The 12,868-nt window shown below is 38.9% G+C and overlaps 1 protein-coding gene across 1 annotated transcript in view; it reads right to left on the bottom strand.

Annotated features, from left to right (window-relative positions):
• LOC141141473 (anosmin-1-like) overlaps nt 1-11,677 on the bottom strand; it is a 55,310-nt gene extending 43,633 nt beyond the window's left edge. Inside the window, exons 1-6 of the mRNA XM_073629098.1 lie at nt 11,435-11,677; nt 10,835-10,882; nt 4,446-4,508; nt 1,708-1,915; nt 1,446-1,630; nt 834-963 (exon numbers count right to left, since the gene is read on the bottom strand). Coding sequence (XP_073485199.1) covers nt 834-963; nt 1,446-1,630; nt 1,708-1,915; nt 4,446-4,508; nt 10,835-10,882; nt 11,435-11,677 — 877 coding nt within the window. The remainder of the gene's footprint in view (nt 1-833; nt 964-1,445; nt 1,631-1,707; nt 1,916-4,445; nt 4,509-10,834; nt 10,883-11,434) is intronic.
• Between the last annotated feature and the right edge of the window lie 1,191 nt (nt 11,678-12,868).

Here is a 12,868-nt window from a genome sequence, read left to right as displayed (position 1 = left end):
AATGCCCACCAGTGGTGCCAATCAGTTCCACCTAGCAGTGCTGCCTATCAATGTAACCTACCAGTGCCGATCAGTGCCCATTGCTGCCACCCATCAGTGCCCATCACTGCCACCTATCGGTGCCCATCAGTGCAGCCTCATCAGCGTACATCAATGAAGGAGAAAAATTACCTGTTAGCAAAATTTTATAACAAAATATAAAAAAATATAAACTTTTCTTTAAAAAATTCGGTCTTTTTAAATTTTTTTAACAAGAAATAAAAACCACAGAAGTGATCAAATACCACCAAAAGAAAGTTCTATTTGTTAGAAAAAAAATGATAAAAATTTCATTTGGGTACAGTGTTGTATGACCACGCAATCGTCATTCAAATTGCATCAGCGCTGAAACCTGAAAATTGGTCTGGACAGGAGTGGGGTTTAAGTGCCCCGGAAAGCAAGTGGTTAATGGGGTTTGGATTCGACACCCTAACTAACAGTAATATTCTGCAAACCCAATCCCAGGTATGTTTGGCTCATCAGTAGAAACCGCTGTCAGGTTGGTCTTTCATAAAAGCGCTGTTCCTGTTACAGAGATTCTCTGCAGTTACTGATATGGGGACAGAATAGGAAGGAGATCTTCCACATAAAGAGAGCGATAGCAACAAAAACTTGTCAGAGGTTCTAACATTTCCCTATTTCTTTGAAAACTTCAAATCATGTTAATAATATTTTGAAGGTCTCTACAAAACCTAGTGATCTAGTGACTTAGTTCAATCTGTGTTCCTCACACTCACTATTGGTGGTGCCTGAGGACAGTACTGTACTGGAAACCTCTATGTATTGATTCTTACCTTTCCTTGAATGGAAATGTTTACTTGGGGTGGTGAATCCTAGGGTGCCATGTACATTCACTGCTGCCACTCTGAACTGATACCATCTGTTTGGCCTTATGTCAGTCATACTGAAACGGTGTGTTGCTGTCTGTGGAAAAATAAAAGACACATATTTTTACTGCCTCTTCTGACTAATTTTCATACACATAAATTATTATAGAAAAATTACCTTGATTTTCAACATGCAAATACACAAAATAGAGAAAAAAATCCTCCTTTAAAATGTATTATGTGTTGAAATGCAAAAAAACAACTAACTATTTGTCATCAAGTCCTTACCATATGTTGGAATTATACTATCAAACTCATGTGACCGCCTACACATTGCAGATTCTATTTTAGCAAAATAATAAACCAACAAGAATAAGCCATGCTATCAGGGTCCATGTGTTTTGTTTATTTCTCATGCTCTTTACAATTACATATAAGCCAAGTTCACATATAAAAGACACCAGGGCTTTTATTTAGCTATTATTTAATTTTGAATGCTCTTCTTGAGATGTTTCTTTGCAGAAATCAAGCACTTAGAACTGTTACATACTAACAATATTGTAGAAGGTCAACACTGACCACTGTTATTGTTTGCCAAGATGTAGACCGATCCTCACTAGGCTGAATGCCATAATTCCATCTTCTTTGTAGGATGTATAAAACTGGTTCTGCAGAGACATTGAATCTAGACTTCCATGTGATTCCTATGCTTCCATTGAAATGTTCATTAAATATGAAACCAGTGTTAGGTTTTAATGGCAGGCCTGTAGGATAGAAAGGAGACTTTAGATATCCATGTGAACGCTATGATTTAAGTCTATCCCCTCAGCAGATAGATTACCTTTATTCTTATTAACTGGCACCTGGCAGGTGAAACCGCATCCATTGGCACAGCACTTCTTTATGCCAGGGCAGTCTTTGTCAATACTGCAACTTAACACACAAGCGGCAGTGAACCCAGATGCTCGGTGTGGAGGAGGGCAATCTCCCTGTTTGTTCATTTTCAGAGATTTCAAAAACTCACAGCTGGTCACACATTCATGGTGGTTCTACGTAGTGCAAAGAAAATACATAGAAAAGTTTAATTATATACAATGAAATACTTTGACTTTATTTCTACAATAGTAGTAATATTAAGATGTTGGGATTGGTTGCCTTTACTAATATGCATGTTACCTATCTACCCTTTAAATTTCCACTGTTGTACTTCTGTAGGTTGTGTTCCCTTTTAGGCTTTGTAATTGAATGGAACAAAGGCATACTTTAAAGAATTGGAGCCCTAAAACAAGTACAATGCAATCATTGATAGTTGGACCCATGCATGGAGCGATCTAAAATTCTGCCTGACTGTCATACATGAAAGGGAACTTTTGTTAATGTGGGAGGGCTCAGGAGGTTTATACAGGGAAGATGTTGTTTAGAACAACCCCCTACAAGGTATAGCCATAAACACGTTCTGTGTTTTACATATATTTCTAGATTAATCAATTTACAAATAAAATCTCTTACTTTGCCATTCCTTTGCTGTTTATCATTGTCATTGATGGCCAAAACCAGTGTAAACATTGCTTTGTTTACATTTAGCCTAAGTGCAGTCTGCACTGTACTGTTGAGCAACATTCCTGCAGATCGGGACTAAAACAGCAAGAATGGCATTTGATCACACATAAGTCTGGTTCATGTCTTCCTTCCAGGAGCCATCAATGATGATTTCTAATCTATATTACCCTATCCCGTGTTATTCCATACAAACTTGTTCTTAAGCTGGCATCTACTCCATACAGTGCAGACTACAGACAGGACAATGTTTACATTAGTGAACGCCTGAAAAAGAAAAGTCAGAGAGTAAAGTAGGGTATGTGCGTTTTGCTTTTTTTTGTTAAATCAGCGGGTTGAACAAAAAAAAAATGGACAGACCTATGCATCAACACAAACAATGTGTGATGCGAGGATCTATCCCACTGAGCTATTGTAGTCTGACAGCGAGTACCCTCACCCCCTACCCTGTCAGAATGCACTGATCAGTTGATGCTATTGGTTGAAATAGCTGATCAAATGCTGGTTTTCCAACATGACGTTCGACAGAAGGCAGTCATTAGACCAGCTTCTGTTGAACAGTCACAGGTACACATGGACCAAAAGTCAGCTTGTTCCTGTGGAATCAGCTGATTTTCAGTCCGTTTATACCCAGCTTGAAGTGGGAGTAAACTCCCATGCATGAATTTCACCTATAGATAAACTTATAAGAAGGCTTACCTATAGGTACTGTAAATATCTCCTAAACTTGCACCGTTTAGGAGATATTTACTGTAGATGCAGCCGATGACGTTACTGGCGCATGCGCTCTAAAAAGAACGGCCGTAATGCACGGAAGTGACGGCGGCTCACAAAGCCGGAGTCCACCGACCCGGAAGGAAGACCAGGTGAAAATGGGAGCGCTTTCACCGGTGACACTTCGCCGGTGAAAGGCTTCATTTTCAGGTATGCTTCATATAATGTGCTAGTATGCATAGCATACTAGCACATTATGAGATTACCTTTCAGGTTTAAAAAAAAAAAAAACACCCAGCAGTTTACTACCCCTTGAAGAGGTTATATTTTTCTTCTTTGTAGTTTCTTATTGTTCCTGGGTATTCTAATGAGCTGCTACTATACCGCCACTAGAGAATTCCTAGAATTATAAGGAGCTCCACAATTTAATGATAGATTGATTGACCACACAATTTCCGAAAAAAAGTTTTTAAGATAAAAAGTAAACAATGCATTAGATACTTTTGAACTTGCTTGGTAGATGGTACCATATATACAGTATGAATCCAATGCTTTTGGTTTAGAAAAGGCTTTGTTCATTGTTAAAAAAAATGTAAAAAGTAATTTGAACATAATACTTTCCAGTAGCTACTACTATTAAATGCCAAATTGGGTTTTTTGGTGGTGGGCCTGGTAATGGTAAGAAATATACAGATAATGTTTTTACTACATTGGGCCAGTTTTTCTTTAATTATAAAAAACAGGTCGTATCCATTACCATGTACATGTAAAAACAAAACAAAAAAACAAGGTATCATTTGCCTGGATATACTAAGTATGAAATATACTAGCTGGCTAATCCATGTGTATTTGCTAGTCTTTATTTCGTTTTAAGGACATTTTTTAATATAGGTGGTTTCGGCACATGGTCGTCTTTATTTCCTTCTTTTGATATCTCCAGTTAGGAGCTGAACCGGCACCTGTTTGCAGCAGATTCAGGCAAACTGACCTGGAGCGGTGTTTTCCTTTCTACTTGATTTTCTAAGTAGTTGTACTATACAGTTTTGTATGTACAGTTTAACTAACAAATGTCAACATTGGAAAATTGGGTTCGGGCGGTAAGGTTTGTTTTACCTTCAGGCATTAAGCAGTTAAGCTGTTTAATATACACCCATGTATGCATAAGTGAGGTCAAGATTCCAAATATAACTCATGAGGGTTATTGAATACAACACTTGCAAGTCAGAGTCAGAAGTTGTATTTAGTTGGTTGAATATGCTAATTGAGTCTTAATGGAAGTCAAAAAGTTGAGATACCATTCGACATTACCTCACATTTCTTGTGACACTGTTGTGAAGCTTCTTCCCATTGGCCCATGCATGGCTGCATACACTGAAAAATACTAGATTGTTAAAACATATCCAGCAGTATTTAAACAAGTCACTTTTATCATAAAATCAAGAAATCCCCTTAAACCACAGGATATTATATTAAAGAATTCCATACATATTTATCTTTTACAGATGTGTTAAAAGTAGATCTTTTAATCCTGTGTGAATAAATTTCAGACGCGTCACAATGTGCAGCAACAATAAAATCTTTTCAAAAAGCTCTACTTTTTATAATTAAAAGCACTCTGATGCTAGTGGGTTTTTGCTCACCAAGGCCCACACTTACATCAGAGTTCCCCCCAACCACAGACTTTGCAGCTTATTGGGAGTGGGTAACATACAAAGTTTTTTTTTTTTTTTTTTTAAGGTGAACTTATCCTTTAAAATGAAAACGTTGTGATAAAACCACATTTAATTTAATTTGTTATAAAATTGTGACAAAAATCACAACTTCAGAAAACTTACCATACCTCTTACTAAATACCTTAGACCAGGGGTGTCCAAACTTTTTTCAAAGAGGGCCAGATTTGATGAAGTGAACATGCTTGAGGGCCGACCATTTTGCCTGACATTCTTTAAACCAGGGATCCTCAAACTACGGCCCTCCAGCTGTTGCAGAACTACACATCCCATGAGGCATTGTAAAACTCTGACATTCACATACATGACTAGGCATGATGAGAATTGTAGTTCCTGAACACCTGGAGGGCCACAGTTTGAAGACCCCTGCTTTAAACCATTAAAATTCGGTCTAGGCCAAAACACAGGATTCCTTTTAAGAACACGACTGCGCCCCCCGTCTGTCGGGGGCCAGAGAGGCACCATGACAGGATGTCCTCTGGGACCATGGTTTGATCGGTGCCCTGACTTTAGGATTATCATCTTCTAGCCAATGGGCACCTACTTAAACGACCCCCTCTGGTTCGCCACAGGCAGCGGAGGCGCATTGGCTTTGCCATCACACGGAGTGTACCTGCGTCCTTTTAATATGGACACAGTCTTCATCACACCTGTGGTTTACGTCACAATTAATACAAATTATTTTCAGCTGGTTAGGTCTCCTGATCTGACTCTAGGACGACCACCCCACATACACTCTGCAATCAATACTGGTCTATTTTGAAACTGTCTCTTATTAAAACCTGTTTCGCTCCTATCTTTTAACCTACCATCCTTAGGGGGGGCTGACCCCTTCTCCCAGCACAGCTAGATCCCTTGAGGGGTGCTGGGAGGGGAGGTTGTCATCTTCTCCTCCCTTTTTTGAGGTTGAGATAGACACTCTTCCAGGAACATGTGGGATTTTAATATAAAGTGTATGGCAGCTGTTATTATTTTTTATTAACATTCTTTTATGTCTCCACACGTTTTTCTGTACCAATGTTGAAATGCTGTATTTGAAACATTTAATAAAAATCTATTGAAAATAAATAGCATGAAGAGGAAAAAAAAACAAAAAAAAACAAAATAAAATTCGGTCTAAGTGTGTTCGTCCGAGCACTAATACCCTGCCTAACAAGAATTCTCTTGCCTTTGTGCTGTGTGTGATGAATAGAAGAGCTTGGGCGTGTTAGTTGGATATACCGTATTTATTGGCTTATAACACGCACCTTAACTTTAAAAAGGAAGTTTCAGGAAAAAAATCTTAATTTTTAAATAAAGAACTATGAAGCAAAATAAGGGTCAGTGCCCATCAATGCAGCCTAATCAGTGCTCATCTGCAGCCTCACAAGTGCCATGAATGCAGCACCCACTGTATTGCCATGAATGCAGCACCCACTCCATTGCCATGAATGCAGCACCCACTCCATTGCCATGAATGCAGCCCCCACTTGATTGCCATGAATGCAGCCCCCACTCCATTGCCATGAATGCAGCACCCTCTCCTTTGCCATGAATGTCGCATCCACCGTATTGCCATGAATGCAGCACCCACCGTATTGCCATGAATGCAGCACCCACTCTATTGACATTAATGTAGAACCCACACTGACATAGATGCAGACTCACCATTGCCTCAGTGCAGCCTGATTCATGTCCATCTGCAGCCTTGGAGGAGACAGGGAGGGGGGCAGGACGAGCGCCAACAAACATACAGGAGAAACTCCTGTTTTTATCAGCGGCCTCTTTAATTAAAAGTCCCGCCTCCTATGATGGACAAAACAGTTGTCCAATGGCAGCTCAGGAGAAGGAACAGGACGCCCTGTAAACAGGAAATACTCCTCTCCTGTATGAACGGCACTTGTTCCGCCCCCTCCAAGGCAGCCAGCATATCTATCTTTTGTGGCCCCGGCGCTCGGACATTTGTTGGGGGCCACAAAAGATATATATGTCAAAATTACCAGGCGGGCTGTCAGAAACCGTAATGCAGGCCGCGATTGGCCTGCGGGCCGGACTTTGGACATGCCTGCCTTAGACTATCTATTTTCCAAAAAAAGGGGTCATTTTGGGGGTGTTTTTACTGGTCCTGACATGCGCTATGACTTTCATGCAGTATAAGTGATATGCACCTATTTGTTTTTTGTTTTTTTCAGTAATGAAATGTAGCAGACTACATTTTGGCCTATATTTATGAAAAAAGGAGTATTTATTTGTAAAGTTTTATCACAGAAACTAAGAAAAATGTTTTATTTTTAATTTTTTTTCCCTTTATGTAGCAAAAACCAAAAGGAAACATAGCAAAAAATAAAAAAAACAGTGATGATTAAATACCACCAAAAGAAAGTTCTGTGTGGCTCAATAAATGATATAACATTCATTTGGGTACAGTGTTCCATGACTGTTCTGCAAATTATATTCAAATATGCCTGCTTAAAAAAATGCAACTTGAGCATTTTTTGCAATTTTAAGTCTTGCCTTTTATCAAATACCAACTTAACATAAACAGACCACGAGAATGTAATCCAATATAGAGAAAAACATAGATTGTATGGGAGATCTGGTTGTTCCGCCACTGCCTGGGATGACATGCACAGAAGCTAGATGTTACATGTGCCAGGGGCCTTAGAGCTAAAAGCTACCAGTCTTGGTCCTGGATGCAAAAAGCCAAATGACTGCCTGTTTGATCCTGTAATAATCCAATAATATTATTATTACTGTTACTATTATCCCTACACTTTTAATCTGTTATTTTTTTTAATATAAGTATTTTGTGAAGGTGTGGGTAGCACTCCTGGCTTTCATTGATTTAGCATTTTTATTAACTGTCTGGGTTATTTCATTGCAGTAGCTTTGTCTTATTTATACACTATATTGCCAAAAGTATTGGGACACCTGCTTTTACAAACACATGAACTTTAAAGGCATCCCAGTCTTAGTCTGTAGGATTCAGTATTGAGTGGGCCCAGCTTTTGCAGCTATAACAGCTTCAACTCTTCTGGGAAGGCTGTCGACAAGTTTTAGGAGTGTGTCTATGGGAATGTTTGACCATTCTTCCTGAAGCACATTTGTGAGGTCAGGCACTGATGTTGGATGACAAGGCCTGGCTCGCAGTCTGCGCTCTAATTCATCCCAAAGGTATTCTATTGGGTTGAAGTCAGGACTCTGTGCAGGCCAGCCAAGTTTCTCCACCCCAAACTCGCTCATCCATGTCTTTATGGACCTTGCTTTGTGCAGTGGTGTGCAGTCATGTTGGAACAGAAAAGGCCGACCCCAAACTATTCCCACAAAGTTGGGAGCATGAAATTGTCCAAAATGTCTTGGTATGCTGATACCTTAAGAATTCCCTTCACTGGAACTAAAAAGCCAAGCCCAACACCTGAAAAACAACCCCACACCATAATCCCCCCTCTACCAAATGATTTGGACCAGTGCATAAAGCATGGTCCATAAACACATGGATGAGCAAGCTTGGGGTGGAGGAACTTGGCTGGCCTGCACAGAATCCTGACCTCAATCCAATAGAACACTTTTAGGATGAATTAGAGCGCAAACTGTGAGCCTGGCCTTCTCATCCACATCAGTGCCTGACCTCACAAATGTGCTTCTGGAAGAATGTTCAAACATTCCCAGAGACACTCTCCTAAACTCTATGGACAGCCTTCCCAGAAGAGTTGAAGCTGTTATAGCTGCAAAGGGTGGGCCAACTCAATATTGAACCATATGGACTAAAACTGGGATGCCATTAATGTTCATGTGCGTGTAAAGGCAGACGTCCCAAAGTGTATGTCCTTATTAGGAATTTTGTTAAGCCTGGTAGAATGCGTTGTTTACGGTGAGGGAAAAAAGTATTTGATCCCCTGCTGATTTTGTACATTTGCCCACTGACAAAGAAATGATCAGTCTATAATTTTATTGGTAGGTTTATTTTAATAGTGAGAGACAGAATAACAACAAAAAAAGATTTCTGGCTCCCGGGTGTCACCTCTTAAAGGGAGTGCTCCTAATCTCAGCTTGTTACCTGTATAAAAGACACCTGTCAACAGAAGCAATCAATCTATCAGATTCCAATCCCTCCACCATGGCCAAGACCAAAGTGCTGTCCAAGGATGTCAGGGACAAGATTGTAGATCTACAAAAGGCTGGAATGGGCTACAAGACCATCGCCAAGCAGCTTGGTGAGAGGGTGACAACAGTTGGTGTGATTATTCGCAAGTGAAATAAACACAAAATAACTGTCAATCTCCCTCGATGTAGGGCTCAATGCAATATCTCACCTTGTGGAGTTTCAATGATCATGGGAATGGTGAGGAATTAACCCAGAGCTACAGGGGAGAATCTTGTCAATGATTTCAAGGCAGCTGGAACCATAGTCACTAAGAAAACAATTGGTAACACACTACGCCACGAAGGACTAAAATCCTGCAGCACCCACAAGGTCCCCCTGCTCAAGAAAGCACATGTACAGACCTTCCTGACGTTTGCTAATGAACGTCTGCATGATTTAGAGGAGAACTGGGTGAAAGTATTGTGGTCAGATGAGACCAAAATCATGCTCTTTGGCATCAACTCAACTCAGCTGTGTTTGGATTAGAAGGAATGCTGCCTATGACCCCAAGAACACCATCCCCACCATCAAAGATGGAGGTGGAAACATTGTGCTTTGGGGTGTTTTTCTGCTAAGGTGACAGGACAACTTCACTGCATCAAAGGGGCGATGGACAGGGCAATCTACCGTCAAATCTTGGGTGAGATCCTCCTTCCCTCAGCCAGGGCATTGAAAATGGGTCGTGGATGGGTATTCCAGCATGACAATGACCCAAAACACACGGCCAAGGCAACAAAAGGATAAGCAAATTAAGGTCCTGGAGTGGCCTAGCCATTCTCTAGACCTTAATCTCATAGAAACTATGTGGAGGGAGTTGAAGGTTTGAGTTACCAAAGGTCAGTCTCGAAATCTTATTGACTTGGAGAGGATCTGCAAAGTGGAGTGGGACAAAATCCCTCCTGAGATGTGTGCAAATCTGGTGGCCAACTACAAGAAATGTCTGACCTCTGTGATTGCCAACAAGGGTTTTGCCACCAAGTACTAAGTCATGTTTTGCGAAGGGGTCAAACACTTATTTCACTCAATAAAATGCAAATCAATGTATAATTTTTTTGAAATGCGTTTTTCTGGATTTTTTTGTTGTCATTCTGTCTCTCACTGTTAAGATAAAAATTTTATTTTTATTTAAAATTAAAATTAAAAAAAAAAAAAAAAAGATTAAAATTATAGACTGAGCATTTCTTTGTCAGTGGGCAAACGTACAAAATCAGGAGGGGGTCAAATACTTTTTTTCCCCTCACTGTATGCTTACACAGGTTCCTCCTTAAAAATGTAAATACAATACATGTTCTTTATATTGTATATAGAGTATATAGAATGAGTATGTTATCAGAAAGCAGAATGCACCAACATGTAATGATTACATTCTTTAATGTAATTGTAAACATTTGAAGGGTCATACATACAAACACTGGGTGCACACGCATATGCAGTCTCCGTATTCATAAGCCACATTAAAGCTGGCCATACACTAGTATATTTTCAAATTAATATTTGTCCAAAAATGAATATGAACGTTTGTATGAAAATTCCTGAACTAAAACCACATACACTTGGAGAAAATATTTCCATCCTGCTCCTATTAAATGTTCTTGTCACTGTGATCAAATGAACATTGATTTGACCCCACTAATGATTAAAAAATTTGAAAGAACATATTTAAAATGAAAAATGTTGAATTCAATTCTACAAGTATATGGCCAACTTGAGCCTCTGCTGATTTCAGGCTCCTGCATTCTACAAGTTAGGTGCCATTTGTGCATTTCCATTTTAAATCAACACATTTCTTCATTGCTGGTATCAAAGCAACCACTCATTTCTATCTCCCAAACTCTACTACTTACCTGTGAGCACCGCCGCTTTTTCCCACACCAAGCCAAAATATTATCATCCTAGAAACAAAAAATAATACATAGTAAGACCAGCAAATTGATTACAGGTTTACATTCCTATAAAACCTGAGTTTAGGTAAATAACTCAATAAAATGAAACCAATAAATTACAGGTGTAAATTCCTAGAAAACCCATGCTTTTTTTTCTTTTAATTAAAGTATATTTTTTAATTTGTTAGGGATACATTTGCAAATATTTTACTTTTTATTTAATATTATAGATAGATTTTATTTTTACTTCTGGTGATATAAAAAAAGGCACCCTGCAAGTGCTACTATTTGACCATATGATTTTCTACTATAAATTCACTAAACAAATAGAACAAAATAACATAGACTTAGTGGGGCTGATTTACTAAAACTGGAGAGTGCAAAATCTGGTGCAGCTCTGCTAGAAACCAATCAGCTTTCAGTTTTTTTTTTGTTAGCTTAATTGAACAAGCTGAAGTTAGAAGCGATTGGCTACCATGTACAGCTGCACCAGATTTTGCACTCTCTGGTTTTAGTAAATCAACCCCACTATAGTTTTGTTATGTTCTGTGACCCAGATACCTGAAGACTTCTGAAGCTGGCAGATAGCTGTGTGATGTGGAGGGCCAGACAACGTGATGTGCATCTGGCGAATGTTATCTTCTTCTCAGTGTCTCCTTCATCCCCTTTGTCCACTCTCCTGGTAAAAGCAGATCCCATTACAACACTGTACACCAGCAAAACACCAAGGTTCCCATCGAAGAAAAGTACAGCCATTCTTACAGGTAACTGGCACTCTCTCAAAGCTGTACTGCTCTTATACATGAATGTGTTAGCAATCTATGTCTGGGTGGGTGCTACGTCTAGCAGGGTCACTCCCCCAGCTATAGGACCCCACAGCATATTCTGCCTTCAGAATCCAACATACATCTTGGCTGTTCTCAGATTCCTACATATGCTTTGTAGAATGAAGCATTTCATTGGAGTCAGGGGTGCAGGTGACTCTTCAATTTCATGATTTACAGTAGCATAAATAAAGTCATTTTGCCACAGTGGCTGTCAGTATTTAGCACACAAACATAGTATATTCTGATGACATTTTGAATTGGGATTGCAATTAAATAACAAACACGTCACCGTTGGCAATAGAACACATTTTTCTTTTAATTAAGAGTTGTGCGCAGGTATTTTATCATTTACATATACTTCTATACCAGTGAGAAATACATCTTTTAAAAGCAAAAAAACAAAACAAAAAAAGAAAAATACATTATACACGCCATTATTATTATTATTATTATTATTATTATACAGGATTTATATAGCGCCAACAGTTTACGCAGCGCTTTACAATATAAAAGGGAGACAATACAGTTATAATACAATAAGGTACAGGAGGATTAAGAGGGCCCTGCTCAGAAGAGCTTATAATCTAATAGGCATATATTATACATTTTTTTTGTACAATTTTACCAAAACTGTATAATATGAGGTCAGACCTAAACACTTTTAATTTTTATGTAATCGGGTCCATGCACCACATAGTTGAAGGTAAATCTAAAGGAAATTGAATAAGAAACTTTTATAATGTAAGGCCAGCCTAAAGCTGGATACACACTATACAACTTTTTGTTGTTCGATTTCCTTTAGATTTACCTTCAACTATGTAGTGCAAGGGTCTGCCTGATTACATAAAAATTTAAAGTGTTTAGGTTTGACCTCATATTATATGGTTTTGGTAAATCTAAACAAAAAAATCTAAAGAAAATTGTATAGTATGTATCCAGAGATACCAACGATATGGGGCTTATTCTTGTTCCCACCAATACCAATAATATGTTGTTTATTTTATTCTTGCTGAAATCAACATTATAAAAGTTTGATTTATTCCCACTAAGGTTCGATTCACACCTATGCATGTTGCTTTTGAGCGTTTTTGGAGGGTTTTTTTTCATGCTTGCCACGTTTTTGAGCAGCGTTTTTGCGGCGTTTTTGCGGCGTTTTTGCCGCGATTTG

This window comes from Aquarana catesbeiana, linkage group LG04, assembly GCF_042186555.1.
Source record: "Aquarana catesbeiana isolate 2022-GZ linkage group LG04, ASM4218655v1, whole genome shotgun sequence".
Taxonomy (NCBI): Eukaryota; Metazoa; Chordata; class Amphibia; order Anura; family Ranidae; genus Aquarana; species Aquarana catesbeiana.
Note: the sequence above shows the minus strand (reverse complement) of the source record. Positions and strands in the feature narration are given on the sequence as shown.